The 16,901-nt window shown below is 39.4% G+C and overlaps 1 protein-coding gene across 3 annotated transcripts in view; it reads left to right on the top strand.

Annotated features, from left to right (window-relative positions):
• tnksa (tankyrase, TRF1-interacting ankyrin-related ADP-ribose polymerase a) overlaps positions 1-16,901 on the top strand; it is a 93,931-nt gene that overhangs the window by 66,847 nt on the left and 10,183 nt on the right. For all 3 annotated transcript variants that reach the window (XM_014002398.1, XM_014002397.1, XM_014002399.1), the window contains 8 exons: positions 2,428-2,573; positions 2,657-2,822; positions 7,258-7,477; positions 11,688-11,797; positions 12,922-13,110; positions 13,440-13,520; positions 15,742-15,928; positions 16,015-16,094. In XM_014002398.1, the coding sequence (XP_013857852.1) occupies positions 2,428-2,573; positions 2,657-2,822; positions 7,258-7,477; positions 11,688-11,797; positions 12,922-13,110; positions 13,440-13,520; positions 15,742-15,928; positions 16,015-16,094 (1,179 nt within the window). The remainder of the gene's footprint in view (positions 1-2,427; positions 2,574-2,656; positions 2,823-7,257; positions 7,478-11,687; positions 11,798-12,921; positions 13,111-13,439; positions 13,521-15,741; positions 15,929-16,014; positions 16,095-16,901) is intronic.

The raw sequence follows: 16,901 nt of genomic DNA, 5'->3' as shown, positions 1-16,901 counted from the left end.
CTTCCTGGATCTCGCTTCTCCTTTTTTTCATGAGCAACAATATTACATTTCTATTTGCCATAACCACCTGGGCCCCAAATTTTATTGTACATCTTAGACATTCACTCATAACATTTTCATGAAATTCACATATAGGAACTTAAGGTGGGCACTCATGGCTATAGGTGGCCGGATGGCACCAACCTCGTCCTGTGCCTGTGCCCACCCCCCAAGGTTTGCATATAGACACAGGGTTTTGGGTTAGAGTAATGGTGGAGGGGAAACTGGCACCACGCCTCTGCCTCTTCTTCTTTCCCTTTTTAATTACTCTATAGAACAACACGCACCAACAGTACATCTGGGGATGGGGGGTGTGGGTGTCAGGGTCTTTACTCCCATCCCGTTCTCCGACTGCCATTTGGGGAGGGGGTCCTGAAGAAGGGCGGACCACCGGGTGCYGTCCTGGGCTGTGGGTGGGCTCGGGGCTTGGATGGTTGCTGGGGGCAGGGCTGGCTCTCCATCCTCCCTGGTGCTGCTTGGTCTCCTGAGGTGTGGCTCATGGTTCCTGTGGGTGGTCCCCTGGCCGGGGTGGCTGCCGGGTTCTGGGGGGTTGGACAGCTGGGGGGTGCACTTGGTCGTTGGCGGTGTGGTGGGGTGGTCATGGGTGTGGCTTCTCTGCGGCGGGGGGCTGGCCGGGCATCTTGGCTATCTGCTCCTCTCCACCTCAGAATGATTGGGTCTACCTCCTGGGTTTGGGTGTGTGCTGCCTCCAATAHHYGGWGYGTGCATGTCCTGGACCTGGGGGGTATAGAGTGTGTATCAGGGGTATGAGTGGAATGTGGCGTCCTTGTATGTCTTTGATTGAGTGGGGGTGAGGATGAGGGTGGGATGGTGCGATTGTGTATGTTTGGGTATTTGTCAGGCTTGGGTCTGGGCTGCCCCAACTGCTGGTTTATCTGGGGGCCCGCTGCTACTCGGCCCCCCCGGTGGGGTGTGTGGCTGGTCGCCAGCGTGCTGGGGGTTCCCGGGGTCTGGGGCTGGGCGCTGGGGTGTGTGCCGGCCTGGCCTGGTGACTGTCTGCTGGGGCTCGGGGCCTCTGGCCTTGTCGGGCTTTGGCCWGGAGTGGGTGCGCCCTGGGGGCCCGGACCTCTGTGCCCTTTCCTGGATCTGCTCTGGTATGGTGCGTGCCAGTGGGGCCCATGAGTTTGTTGCTGCTGGCCCCGGGGGCTGTACGTGTGGTCGCTGGGGGGACTCTCCCAGTTCTCCCCTATGGTCTGATCTCGGGGGTGGATGGGCAGATCTTCCCATGCGGGTGCCCCTTGGGGCTCTGCGCTCTGGATCCCTCTTGGGCCCTTGGGCTCTGGTCTTTCTTATGTCTGCCTCGTGTCTTGGGGGTTGGGTCTCTGTTCCTCCACGGTCACTATTAAATATTCTATTGGAGAAATCTTGTATATACACGCATGTTCACAACCGCTGACAAACAGGTGTTCTGATCCGGGGGGTTCTGACTGGTCACTGAGTGTTTATATATGTCTGTGTGTATATACTGACAATATTTATGAATGTAGGCATGTTTGTATGTATATCTTTATATATGTATGGGTATGTGTATATATTTATATATGTCCTCCATGTATTTATCCATTTATTTTTCAGGTGAGCGGACAGATGTTGGGTGTGTGGTCCTATGTTTTGTTGGTGTATTTTTAATATACTTCTAATCGCTATTTCAATCTTTCTATCTTTCGAATTACTTCTCTCTGTTTTTCTCCCTGTCTCTATTTTCTCTTCACTTAAAAAAAGTCACTGATTATGAAGAAATAAATAAACTAAATAAACTAATATTTGGTTTCGTTTTCTACTGAAGTGACAAAAAAAAGACTTAAAATGTAAACTTTCATGCTAACAGTAATTTAGCCTCCGGCCACTAGAGAGCAGCAGTCAGCCTGCCATTTGACTCCTCCAGTCCTATAGAGCAGAGGTTCTCAAACTTGGATCTTTTCCAAAATCCCACCTAAAAGCTTGCCCACAGCTGAACACTGTCTGACAAGTGAGTGAGGGGCTGTAGAACATCACATTCTGGAAGTGATGACACGTCATTTAGGTTAAAACCCGGAGAAGGAGAAACTTTGGTTTGTGCCCCAACTTTATACAGGAGAAAAAGCTCCTCCACCTGTTGGTAATAAACAACAACAATAAAACAGCTTCTCTTAGCACTAAGAACAGTCTGAATACTTATCTTTCAAAATCCCTTTAAAGCCCACTCTAAATGAGTTTTTAAATTATTCTTAGATGAAACACGATTTAAAAACAGAATATGGTCGGACTGTGTTGTTTTCTAAATCGGAAGACATTTTTCAGTTTTTCTGTGAGAGGAAAAAAAAATCAGATTTAATCTGAGTTTTCATTTTCGTTCTAAACTTTGGTCTCCGTCTTGTGTCTCTGCAGTCTTTATGCACTGCTCAGAATGTGAACTGCAGAGATCTGGAGGGACGACACTCCACTCCGCTTCACTTTGCTGCTGGTTACAACAGAGTGTCAGTGGTGGAGTACCTGCTGCACCACGGCGCTGACGTACACGCCAAGGACAAAGGGTGAGGTCAATTTCTTGGTCTTGTCATACAAAGAAAATCATTTAAAGGAGAAAAACAAAGTCAACTTGTTTTTCCCTTCACAGCGGTCTGGTTCCTCTTCATAACGCCTGTTCGTACGGTCACTACGAGGTGGCCGAGCTCTTGGTCAGACACGGGGCGTCCGTCAATGTGGCCGACCTGTGGAAGTTCACACCGCTTCATGAAGCTGCCGCAAAGGGGAAATATGAGATCTGCAAGCTGCTGCTGAAGGTTTGACTTTGACTATCCTTTCCCAACACCTAACTTCCAGATTATTAAATGCAGATTTGCCATGCTGGGTGCTTAAAACTGCTTTAGGCAGGATTTTGGTTCCCACACAGACCTGTCTTTACGAACTAAATCAACTTTCCTTTGAAGTAGAAAAGGACTTGACCTTCACACCGACTGAAATGTTGCACTACCCTCTTAATTGACTTGGCAATTAGATAATCAAAGTTAAACTTTAATGGAGTTTTTTGCTACTGGAAGGGTCAAAAAAGTCATTAAAGTTTTTCGAAATTAGGTAAATGGTGTTTGTACACCATTCTTTTGAAATTATTTTGTCTAAACAAAACAAAAAATTCAAATCTCAGCAAAAATTATTTGTTTTTATGGCTCCACGTGATTTGAAAACATGCAGAATGCAAATGGCTAAACTGTGGAGAGATAATGTTTTTGCTTTAATGTATATTGTGCATGTGTATTGCACATCTTATTTTGCAGCTGTAATGAAARTGGCTACAGCTGTCATTTGTCAGCATAAGATAATCTTAGTCTCAWAGGAAGGCAGTAGGCGATGTGTCATTTTTCAAATAAAGTCAGGCCTGTACAATTCTATTGATTTATTGAWGGTTTGAATGTTCATTAGTTAAAACTAGAAGAAAAATACACCTGTGCAGGTGCTCAGCCACAGTGTGGATCAATATACGACAGCAACAGTATTTTACGCTATTGTGACGCCTTTAACAAATGCTTTTCACCCACTAGACACAGTTATTTGGTTATACTTTTAGTAGTTTTGTTGGCCACAAAATAACGAGGAAACATGTTACTGTTTGGATTAATGGCGTCTAATGCTGTGCATGTCGAGCTGCTCAGCTTCTTCAAATCAACCTTTTTTTAATTACCAGGTAAAGCAGTTTTTAAAATGTCAGCTGAGATGCTGATTTTCACCTCATGCTATGACTGATCATGCTGTCTMAATGAAACAAGCTGAAATCTGCTGTGTAAGAGCAGAAACCAGTGAGATGTTGCATTTTTACAGAATCAAATCAGTTTTCATGCCAGATATTAACTGGTTCTAGAATAGTTACTTATTTGGCATTTATTTTAGACAAATAAGTTCTTAAATAATCGAACAGTAAACAAGTCTTTAATGAAACCGGCACCTGTTAGGTTATAAAGTTTCTTCAGTAACTGTTGATTGAAATGAACTGAAAACCTGCCCAGCCTCTCTCCTGTGATCTGTTAAACACTCAGACTTTGCATGAAACTTGTTGAAAAGGAACAAACGTGTTGTTTTAGATCTTTGATGATTTAGTGATAAATCTTAATCATCCGTCTAATTCACTTGTAAAAAATTTAAATCTTGCTTTGTGCAAGTGCTTCTGGGACTGAATTATTAATCTTATGTGTTCATTTTTCTTAGAATGAAATGACAGTTATTCGGCTCTTTAATATCTAATAGTATTTCAAATTAGAATTGCAGCACTTTGAACTTACATCCTTGAATTAGCAAAAAAAGCAACTCAGACTGTCATTAGATTTAACAGGACAAAAAACTCTGCCTCTGGACAAAAAGATTTAATCTATTGTTAAATGGTAAATGGACTGTACTTATATAGTCCCTTTCTATCCAACCAGGACACTGAAAGGGTTTTACACTACAATCTGTGTCCTCATTTACCCATTTACACAGAACTCTGCTGGGTCTCACTACAAACCTAATACAGGTAAATCAACCTACAGAGACTAATTAGTGCTTTAAATCACATTCATACACTGATGGGACACACTTTAGAGGCAGTGGGTGTTCAGTGTCTTGCCCAAGCACACTTCAACATGTAACAACAGAATAGTGGGAAATCGAACTGCCAACTCTCACATTAGAGGAAAGATCCCCCCAACGTCTCTGCCACAGCTGTCTTTAAGATGTTGCGCCTCATGTTTGGTTGGGCTTTCGAATAAACTGAAATTAGCACTGGACAGTTTCCAAGATCTTAAAGGGGACATACGCAAAATCTACTTTTTATCCACAATCTACATCTTTTCATTAATTTCTAAATAAAAAGTTTCTGCGCCCGCTATATAGTCATAAACCCCTTTATCAAACTAGAATGGACCGGTCTGGAAGCTGGAGGGGGGCAGGATGTGAAGGGCCTCATTTGGATTTAAAGAAACAGCTTCAAAACGAGTTGATCTGAGACATATTTCAGATAAAGAGGGAAAGAGGGGCTTGTGGAGTTACAATAAGGAGGAATTCAGAGCAAGGCATGGCTGTTCCACTTTATATAGACCAACTGAATGATTTAAATGTGAAAAAGTAGGATTTAAAAGCAGGATACTTTAATYGTAGAAGCTCAGTATTAAGTATACTTTAAACAATTGATAAAAGGGTTATTTTATTTCTTGTGCAGGTTTTGTTTCAAATTTCGCACAATAAATATAAAAGTAGCAAAATACATTACCGGGCCAAAAAAACTTACCACCTGGATTTAACTAAGCATGTAGTTCRGAGCCTCCCATTGGYTAATTACTYTATGGACGGTWATCTTACAGCTGGCAACAAGTTATTTAACCMCTACTYGTGCAARGAGTTGRTTCTCATTTCTTAAACAAGCATGTTGAAAGACACATCCTGTTGTGGAAAAGATGTCAGTCTGTTTGAGAAGGGTCAAATCARTGGRATCAAGCAGAGAAAACATCTAAGGAGAAWATTGCAGAAACTGATAAAATRGGGTTAAGAACTGTCCAACGCATTATTAAAAACTGGAAGGAGAGTGGGGACCCATGGTCTTCGAGGATGTACCCATCATGCCTAGTGCCTCTGTGCCTGWGYGGGCAGTGCTATGATCCAGGGTTGCTGCAGTTGGTCGGGTCTAGMAAGCTTATCGAAACAACGCCACAMCGAATGTGTGTCGTAARTGAAGCTAAAGGCCGTCCAACAGAATATTAGAAAGAGTGACGTTTTTGTTTGACCAGGCAGTGTACCATCAAATGAACATCTCACTGTAGCTTTCATGATTAGTCCATCTCAAGTTAATTAGCACTCCCCTCAGTCATCAAAATAGTTTTGATCTGCAGATGTTCCTCTGGTTAAAAACACRGGATGGTAATTTTTCCTCTGTTGATCCGAGATAAGCACAGTAATATACCTTTTTTTTTGTTTTGTTTTGTTTTCTGAGACTCCACTATAATGTGCCAGCATGTGTCAAAAAACACCATCTGCTTTAGCATATTTGTTCGTCTTCAACAAACAGAACATCCTTAACCCAGCAGGAGGTTTTCATGAGACAAGTAGTTGTTTGTTCTGTTCAGATATTAAAAGAAGTTTTTCTTTTGTTCTGTTCACTGTCACAGAACTTGGTGTTCTTTGTTAAACATTAGGCATGTTTTATTATTAGTGTTTTTTTTTAAACATGTAGTTTAACAGATGACGTGTGTTCCTTCAAACCAACTCTGGAGTTCAGAGACAGAGCAGCTCCCTGAGGCAACGCTTTCATCGATGTGATATTTGGCTCAGCTCCTGCAGCAACAGGTCACAAGCCAAGGGTTAGAAGCACAGTCGTGWTGATCGATTATCCAAAGAAAATGGAGGTTTTTATTTTTTTTAAGGTTGAAAAATTCCCACAATGTTGAATCTTGGTTGGATTGTAATCATTCAAAGGTGACTCTTGTGTTCTCGGGGCATCACCTTAAATCAAAGAAGCAAGATTGTGTTTCCTGGACCTTACTTTTAATGTGAAAAGGCCTCAGGATAGGACTGTTTGTTGGTGTGTTACTGCTCCTCAGATTTTTCTTTTTATTATTTGCTTGTTGCCTGCTTTGTTCTGGACTCTCCCTCAGAATAAAACCCTGCTGCTTTTGTTTCCTCAATCCTAACACTTCAGGGAAACTCGTTATTATTATTATTTTTTCTAATAAGCATCTAAATGGATTCAGAATTTAAATTGTCTTTTTGTTGAATCCGCCTTACTTGCAATAAAACTGAAGTGACAACAGTCACTGTTTTAAATAATTACCAAATATTCAGCACTGTTTAGTTAATCTCTACGATATTAAARGCAAATGTCATCTTTTTTTGTCGTTTTCCTGGGTGGATAATAAATAACAATCCCAGTGTAATTACAACAGCAAATACAAACGACATAAAGATGAAGAAGCCAAGTAGAAAACTCCTGCTGGCCTCAGGATCAAAAACGATTCTGAATCCAATCATGTGAGACAGATAACGGACAGTTCCAGGCCACCAGCAGAGACCCAGGGGACTGCTCCCATAACATTATTTTAATGAGCACTTTTCAAAGCTCACACTGAAACGACAAGTTCAACTTGTCACCTACGAGACAGCCGAGTGATGACAGTGCCTGCTTTTCCATCATCCCTGAGGTGTGTGGTTCTACTTCACCAGGTGTCTTTTCCTCACCTTTCTTCACCTCCCCCGCAGCACGGCGCAGACCCAACCAAGAAGAACCGAGACGGGAARACGCCCCTGGACCTGGTGAAGGACGGGGACACGGACATCCAGGACCTGCTGAGAGGAGACGCTGCTCTGCTGGACGCCGCTAAGAAAGGCTGCCTGGCCAGGGTGCAGAAGCTGTGCAGCCCCGACAACATAAACTGCCGGGACACCCAGGGACGCAACTCCACTCCGCTGCACCTCGCAGGTAATGTAGCAAAACGACGACACACATTCACACTTTGGTTAATAGTCAGGTTTTAGACAAGTGTTTTGGTGAATTTTTAAACCATGCTTTTATTGCACCATCTATCTGAATTWAAAAAAACATATTTTCACCTTATTTATTTGACTTTTCTGTAAAATCTGAATATAAATAATAGATGAAGGAAAAATAAAACTTCAGAGGACCTTTTGGCTCAGAGTAAATAAAATTGGCTTTGAAAATAGGAAAATGCCATGCGTTTTTAATTGGAGACGCATGGATTTTCCTCAAATGTTAATATAATGGAAGCCCTTTGCTTTATGCAGTGCCATTTTATAATGAACATCTATATATACATAAAATAATTGTTTATTGGAATTGTACTAAATTTTATAAATATTTCATACACAGATTGAAGTAGAAAAACATAAAAAGGAAAAGCCTTTAAATGTGTTTTGTTGTTTTTTGTTTTGTTTTTGTTTTACTAGTCTGGAAGAAAATGCGCTTTGGCAGGAAAATATCCCATGGTTTGTTTTTAGTGCCGATCACTCAGCCTCCAGTGTGTCTGTAAAAAAACACCCTTTGATTTTCTGCTGCTGCACCGTGCCAAGAACACGAACGCTAACACATCCAGACAACTAAAGTCTTGAGGACAAAAACAGTTTGTTGTTCGACTGACTGACTTTTAAAACCATGAGAATATTTATTCAACCTGCCTATGACTGTTTTATAAAAATAAACTTATGTATTAACATCAATGTGAACGTGACTCCACTGATGGTATTTTTTTATTAGCATACATTACAGTGCAGTGCAGGGCAAAAAAACAATATTAATTTATATAATAATGATAGACACATCACGTGATCAATATAATAAAATATATGTCCGATAGAATGTTGATAATTTCACTGAACTCTGATCCAGAACTGCACAGCTTTCTGAAGGAGAGGTCACATCGCCAGTTTGGCAGTATTAATCAGCCTTTTTTCTCCTGGTCCTTGTTTTAAATGGGTTTAAAAAAATAAAAGAAACTAATCAATGATTATAAATCTATTGAAATAAAGCTCATTGATTGTAATACAATTTTCAGCCACAGCTCCCTGCCGTAATTGTGAATACTTGATAAGCATTCACACTACTGAGATTATTAGTTGTTTTTTTTTGCACGTATCTTATTCTGCAAATTCTGTGATATTTGAACAATTTCTTTATCAAAATGTTCAGCTCCTTCAAAAAATTACAGCTAAATCTGGAGTAAAAGCTTGTGACTCTTTGTACTTTAGCAATTTATACTTTTTGAGATATTTAACTTTTTCTGCCATTTTTTTTTCACTGAAAATTATTTTTTCCTTTTCCTCCGGTTCTTGTTTGTAACATTTTTGTTATAAAAACCAGCATTCTTTAGCTTCTTTTTTGTAACTGTTAGCTTTCTTTGCTTTTTCAGCAATGCTTTCTATTCCTTTTGGCTGCTCTTCTGTTGATTTTAACTTTTTTTGTGCTTCTTTCAGCCAATTTAAGCTTTTAATGTTTCTTTCAGCTGCCTTCTGCTAACTTTAGTTGTTTTCTGTCATTTTAGCTATTTTTAGCTAATTTTAGCTTTTTTAACTAAATTAACTTTTGTGATCATTTCAGCTTCCTACTGCTTATTTCACCAAGCATGCTCTATTAGTCTCTTTGGGTTAATTCCAGCTTTTTTCAGCTACTTTTTAACTATTTTCTACTAATTTCAGCTGCTTTAGGTTGGGTTTGCAACTTTTTAGAACAGTTTTTTTTTTTGCTAATTTTTCACTTTTGTTTTCCTACTTTCAGCTTTCTGCAAAAACCCTTCAGCATTAAGCATTCACACTGCATTTTTGCAGGAAATGCAAATTTCATAGTTACGGTACAGTAATATTGGTCTTTTAATCCAACAATCGTAACAAAGGAAACATCTGTAGCATGATGCCTTTTTACCAAAGTGCACAATAATTTTGAAAGTTTTACCTAATGTTTTGAAAAAAAGTTATTCTGATGAGCCGCGGGGCTGCTATAGCTCACTGAAGAAAAGTGTTGATTATTATTCAATTAGAATTCTCGTCTGCAAAGTCATTGTTTTGCACAGAATCTTAATAGGAAACWCATTAAGAATCAGAAGAAAAAAACAAGCACCTCTCCAACGTTTGATGTTTCTCTGAATCAGTCCTCTTCATTAGTAAAACATTAGACACAAAGCCAGAATAAAGGATTGGAAACAATCTGTGGTGTAACTGATCTGCCACAGCTTCCACTGATAACGTTAATATAAATAAAACAAGTATATTTATTAGTTGGCTAGTTTGTGTTTAACAGCTCGTAACAGTCTGAGCAATAATGCTGATTGTAAAGCAGCTGCCGTGACGCATCACCAAGCTTAATCTGATCTGTGAGGGAAAAAAACTCTATTGTTCAGCTATATATAATCATCTAATCATTCAACTCTTGTGTTTCTCTTTAAAAAAATTCTAGTTTAAAATAATCTTGTTTCATTCAACGTTTTTGTTTTCTTTGCTGACAGCATGTGGGCTGGAATGCTTTGGGCCTTTGGCCTGTTGTACGCTTCCACTTCAATTATTAATGGCAGATACCAGAATTCATTTAGAAACATGTCCTCATTTACCGAATGTTTCAAATCTGCGTATCTATTATGCTCACCAAAAAAAAAAAAAGGGATGGTTGACCTAAAACAGCCTTGGAGTCTTACACAAGCATTAAGCAGTTTGAAAGTCTTGGAGCAGAGATAATCTTTCTGTCCTCAAGGGTACACGAGCTCTCTGCAATCAGTGTGACATCAGTAGCAGAGATAAGAGGTACACTGTTCTTCTGTAGCACCTCACAGTTTTAAACAGACAAAAACAAATGCCTAATGGGATACAAAATGCTGTAGCGCACAAAAAAAACCTTGTCTCTGCATGCAAACTGCAGAAAAAAATCTAGGTATTTAATTGAATCACATTATTAGATTCAGATTCAGATATCTGTTATGATATATTATACTGTTATGATAATATTTATATACTGGTGTATATTGTATATTTGTGTAAATCAAATGGATCAAGCAGACGTTTTGAAATAGACAATTAAGTGCTTCATGGTATGTGGGGTCATTATCATTATATTAGTTTAAAGTGGTCTCCAAACAATATTATCATTTATTGCAATAATTTCTAGGGGTGTAAGAAAATATCGATACACTGAAATATCGCGATATTTCATTTCCCGATACTGTATTGATATTCTAAAGCCCTGTATCGATTTTTTATTAAGGTTTAAAACGTCAACTGTCCTGCCAGCCGTTCATTTTATATTGTAGTTCAGCCTCTGACCACCAGTTGGCAGCAGGGAGCCAGCCATTTGGCTCCTCTACCTCTTGAGCGCCAGAGAGTAAGGGTAGCATTAGCATTGTAAATAAACATTAGCTTTTTTTTTCAGTAAGAGGTTTTTATTTAATAGAATTTTTGGACAAAAAAATCGCAATATATCGCCTTGCTTACAGTATCGCAATATATCGGGATATATCGTATCGTGACCCCTCTGTCATGATATGTATCGTATCGCCAAATTCTTGCCAATACACAGCCCTAATAATTTCTAAGAAGATTTTTAAAGTTTGGTCCTTTTTGTCATTAAGTTTTAGAATGAGTTCACATCTGTGCACTGCTAATAAGTTTTAGAAATAATGATCATTATCATTTAGATCAGTTTAAATTTATTCACTGAATGACTTTTTATGATGAGATGGAAATTAATCTAGAGTTATTGTTCTTTTCCCTTCATTTAATTTTTTCTTATTATTTTCCCAGTTATGAAGTTGTTTTTGCACACAGAGCTTTTTGAGCATATATATTTAATTTTTGTTTTAGCTGTTTTTTTTAACGGCCATTAAGTGTAATTTTATTATAAATAGTTTTTCAGTTTGACTGACAGTTTACAAACCACTGAAAAGCACTTTGCAAATTTGATCTTTCTTACGTTCAGTAGACCTGACCACTTAAAACACCCACACACCTGCTGCACTTGATGCATTTTCTTTTAAAAAGAAAAGATATATTCTGTCACATGGCAGCTCGTTCAGGCTGAAATTATATCCTCCTTTAGTAATATTTCTTCATTTCTCTTTGCCTGACTGTTGTTTCTCCACACCGTCTCTCCATCCTGTCCTTTCATGGATCTGAACCCCTGCTGTGATCTCTAGCTGGATATAATAACTTGGAGGTGGCAGAATATTTGCTGGAACATGGAGCCGATGTGAATGCTCAGGACAAAGGAGGCTTGATTCCTTTACACAATGCGGCTTCATACGGGGTAAGAATCACAAATGKACCCATTTGTCACCTGCTTTGCTGTCCATTTACAGCTGTTTATTTTATTTTAAAGTACAATCTGTGTCTTTGAATGTAGCAGCTCATATAATCAATAAAAAAAAGTTTCATCTTAATAAAAGCTAATATTTCCCAGTTTCTGTTCCTCTAATCTGAAGTTTAACAATAAATTGTAATTAAAACTATTTCACCTACTATTTTAGTTCACGGATATTTTATGCACTAAAGAGGAAAGTCTTTTTGCTTATTGTTAAAGGGGCGGTATTATGTATTTTTCACACACATAGCTACATTCTATACCACAATCAAGTAATTATTTGTTATGAAAATGCTGTAAATATTTTTTTAAAAATTGACTTTGCATCGTAGCGCATCTAAACGCCTTGAAATTGGCCTCTGTCTCTTAAAGAACCTCCTACCATTTCTGACACTCCCACTTCAGCATGTCTTCACAACAATGCTTTGGAGGAGGAGAAGCTCAGCTGCAGACTGGGCTCCAGGGAGGAGCTTTGTACAAATAGGCGGTGCTTTGTAKCAGCAAGTGTTTAGGCAGCMCCACATGACTACCACAGCGAGACTGAAGGATTTTTAAACGTGCATGAATGAGTCAAAGCAACACCCTGGGTATGTTTTTGATGAGGGAATCACATTATAACATGATATAATGCGCAAAAAAGTTATTTTGCAAAATATCTCCCCTTTAAAAATAACTCATATTCTTGCAGTTAAGCAGAGCAACTTTTTTATTAAACAATCCCGCAAATGCCTTCTAATTCTTAGTGTTCTGTTTTATATCTGAAATTAAACTCTAAGGATTTTAGTTCTTTCTGTCTGGTATCCCCGTTGAGAGATATCATCACTATTAGACCTAGATTCTTTGAAAAAACAGTGAATGTGATTTTTTTTTTCATCCATACTCTTATGTTCATATTTTGTCAGCGTGGTTCTACTAAAAGACTCATGAAACACATGTTGGATGAAATGACTTCTGCTTTGCGAAAACACAAACACATCAGGGGATCTCCTGCTGTTTCTCAAAAACAAAGACGTTTTGTGTCGTGATGCTGAGACATGTCTACTCATCTGTACCCCGACGCCTGTTTCTAGCATGTGGACATAGCCGCCCTGCTGATCAAGTACAACACGTGCGTCAACGCCACAGATAAGTGGGCTTTTACTCCGCTCCACGAAGCGGCGCAGAAGGGACGAACTCAGCTCTGTGCTCTGCTGCTGGCCCATGGAGCCGATCCCACCATGAAGAACCAGGAAGGACAGACGCCGCTGGATTTGGCAACGGTAATGAGACACCGTCTTGCAGAGCGCTCTCAGATTCTGTCATAAATTCCTCCCACTGGGACCCTTGTCTTTGTGAGTCACAGCATGGGAAATATAGCCAGCTTAAACTAATGTTTTGATGATTATAGAGAAGTATGAACAGACTGGAGGACTATCAGGGGAGTCTATAGATGTGGAGATGGTGGAACAGAAATCCAGCTCACTCTCTGAGCACTAATGAAGCCTCATAATCCTCATTTGTTACAAGTTTTTTGTTAAAATTTTAAAAGCCTTGCATAAACACACATCTGTTCTTGTTATTTTTCACATTATGCTTGTATATTTTTCAGGCTGATGACATCAGAGCGCTGCTGATTGACGCCATGCCACCAGACGCCCTGCCAAGCTGTTTGAAGCCACAGGCCACTGTGGTGAGTTTCATATACATCAAAGTGTGGGGCACGACCCCAAGGGGGTGTGCAGGGTCATCACGGGAGGCATGTGAAAGAACAAAAATCAGAATATCGTATTTCATTTCCCCATACTGTGTTGGTCCTCCAAAGCACTGTTTCAATTTTTAATTAAGGCTGAAAATGTAAACTTCCATACTTTCATTCTTGTGCTGTATTTTAGCCTCCCACTAATAGTTGGCAGCAGTCATCCAGCCATTTAGCTCCTCAACGTTTAGGAAGCCTGAGAGTATCATGCTAACTCTAACGTTAGCATTGCAAGTAAACATTAGCATTGACTACCGATGGCTGAATCAGAGTGGATTAGAATGACACCTGCTGCCTACAAAGCTGAGATAGAGTTGCCAACTGTCACCAGAGCTGATAGTATTCCCACCTTGTGGCAGAATTCCGACTTCCCTCCAAATATAAATATATAAAATTCAAGCTCACCAATCAGAAATCAGGTGGGGGCGGGACTTACATATCGGCAAAACTTTATTTGTTAGAGCAAGTTTGAAAAAGAACTGAAAACAATATCAAAGCTGTCAGGCAGATTTTTTTTAAACCAGCTCTGGTAGAAGGATGTTTACTGATTCCTCCACCTGAGACATCCAGAGACGAGCCGACCACATTATGGACGCTAAAGTTAGCTGAAAAGTAGCATAAAGGTGGATCGAGGAAGAAGGCGGGAACAGAGAGGAGCAGGCAGAAAGACATCTGAAAACTTTCAGCTAGGTAGGCATTTATCTAGCACCCCGAGCTGAAGGGGGTCCCTGAGGGACAGCACTGAAGTATGCAACAGCCATACAAAACACTGAGTGCATTGAAACGACCGGCCTACTCACGCTCTCCCCTTAAATGAAAGGAGCCCTGTGGCAGAAACACAGACTAAACTATTTTTACTAAACTTTAGCACAAGATACTGTATATAGGCTAATGTTAGTGTGGTGGGTGACCATATTTTTTTTGTTATAAATTAATATTACCAATCTAAAACCAGCCACAAATATATTTTCAAACTATTTAATGGGATTTTTTTTTCTCATCTTCCCTTGTGTGGTTTTTAGTTTTTCTGTTGTTAAAGGTAGCGCAACTGTGTTTGCTGCATGACCGGTTTCACCTGTTCCCCCATGTTTGTCTTGTATGTCTTCTTGAATGGATGTTTCTTAACTGCCCCACCCCACTTCCCTGAATGTACAGCACCTTGTGAATTTATTTCTGTGAAAGGCGCTATATAAATAAAACTTTACTTGCTTACTAATATTTGGCCTAACCATTGTAAACATGAGTAAAATAAGAAAAATGAAGCATAAAATGCATATACAACATACTGAGTTTTTTTTATTAGGATTTTTGGAGAAAAAGTGGCAATATATCACAATATATCACCATGCTTACACTATTGCAATATATCATAGCATGACTCCATTTGGTGATATGTATCATATCACCAAATGCTTGCTAACACACAGCCCTAGTAGAGGATCCATTCTTTGTGCAGCCGTTGCATGACTGAGATGGAAATTATTAGAGGAGAGGAAAGAGTTTTCATCACTCTTTCATGGAGGACAAGTTGGCCGGCTGGATGAGGTCTCACAGATAAACTAACATGAGTGAAAGTAGTTGAGGTGATAAAATGCTAGTCTCCTCATTTGATCTGAGGGGGACAGTCGGCGTGTGTGCCGGCTGATATGCCAGTTGTTCCAAATCTGTTTACTCTCAACCTGCATGTATGCTGTCCATATGCTGACACAAGTGAAGAAAAGATCCCCGAGGATAGTTCAAACAGGATCTTCTGAACTAAGAACCAAATCTGGAGAACATAAAGCAGAAAGTTAAAGCGTCAGCACTGAAAGCAGAACAGATTTGAAGTTTCAGTTTGGAGCTTAAACACTCGAGGCAGCTCACTGGTGAGTTCGCATTCACATTCTGAAAGCTGCCAAGCTGAAAACTAATCAGACACCTGAACGTGTAAAAGATGAGCAGAAGTGTTGGAGATGAAAGCAGCTGAGCTGTCGACTCACTTATTAGTCCTGCAATCAGTCAAATCAGCAGCTCAGCAGGAGATGAAAGCAGCAGGCACTTCAGCTGAAACATCAGTTTAGTTTAAATGTTTGCTTTGTAAAAAGTTTTTTTTTTTCTAAAGTGTTATTGTCGTTTTATCTCCAATGAAAAAAATCAAAGCATCTCTTTCTCACAGGTGAGTGCAAACGTGGTGAGTACGGGTGCATCGGGGGGCGTCGTCATCTCGCCCACTCCGTCTCCGTCCTGCCTATCAGCAGCCAGCAGCATAGACAACCTGAACACTATCCTCAATGACATCGCAGTGGGCGGAGCCTCTGGCACAGCCGACGGAGCAACTGGGTCTGACAGGAAGGAGGGTGAAAGTATGAATACACACACAAGAGTCCACGTTGTGACTAAAGTCTAATGTTGGCTTATGTAACAGTTTGTGATGTGTTTCTGTCTGCAGCTCTGCTTGACATGACCATAAACCAGTTCTTAAAGAGTGTGGGGCTGAAACACCTGCAGGATATCTTCCAGCGAGAACAGGTAAACACTGTTTATGTGTGGGATGGTTTTCACAGAACACCTGCTGTGGAACAAACAGCAAGAAGCATCAAACCCAGGAGGGATTTAATCTCATGCTTACACACAAAATTATGTTACTTTCAAATTTCAAATTCAAAACTTATTCTATGAAGGCTGAGTCATTTTTCACACTATTTAAAAATGTATTTGTTTAATCTTTTTTTTGTTTTTTTACTTTTAAAAAATTGCAGTTTACTACCTCTACATACTTGGTCCTGTTTTAACCATTCATTAAAAAATATGCATTCAGCTCATTCAGGAGAGATTCTTTGACATTTGTGTATAAATATATGTATTTACTTGAGTTACATGTATAAATCCCGTTACATTTACTCAGCTCAGTTGAGTGGAACCACTTGACATAACTTGGTTATGTAAATTCAACAAATCGTTCTTTTTTGAGTGTATAAATTGAATCCCTCCATGGAAAGACATTGAGATCTCTTCACTTCTTTTAAAATCATTGTACCAAAGCAGTTTCAAAATTTTTGTTTTTGATACAGTATGTACTTTTAGCATTTAGCTACCATTTGGCTACTTTTAGCTAATACTTTCTTTTTAGCTAATAAACATTATTGTGTAGCAAAAGAAAATGGACTGATGGATATTATTGTTTTTATTGTGGTTAGGCATCTTAAGGATTGCTGCTCAACTTTGTAGTACTTCAGTATAATGACAATAAAATCTATCTATCTATCTATCTATCTATCTATCTATCTATCTATCTATCTATCTATCTATCTATCTATCTATCTATCTATCTATCTA

The sequence above is a fragment of the Austrofundulus limnaeus genome, unplaced genomic scaffold (assembly GCF_001266775.1).
Source record: "Austrofundulus limnaeus strain Quisiro unplaced genomic scaffold, Austrofundulus_limnaeus-1.0 Scaffold13, whole genome shotgun sequence".
NCBI lineage: Eukaryota > Metazoa > Chordata > Actinopteri > Cyprinodontiformes > Rivulidae > Austrofundulus > Austrofundulus limnaeus.
This window is presented reverse-complemented; position numbering and strand designations above follow the sequence as displayed.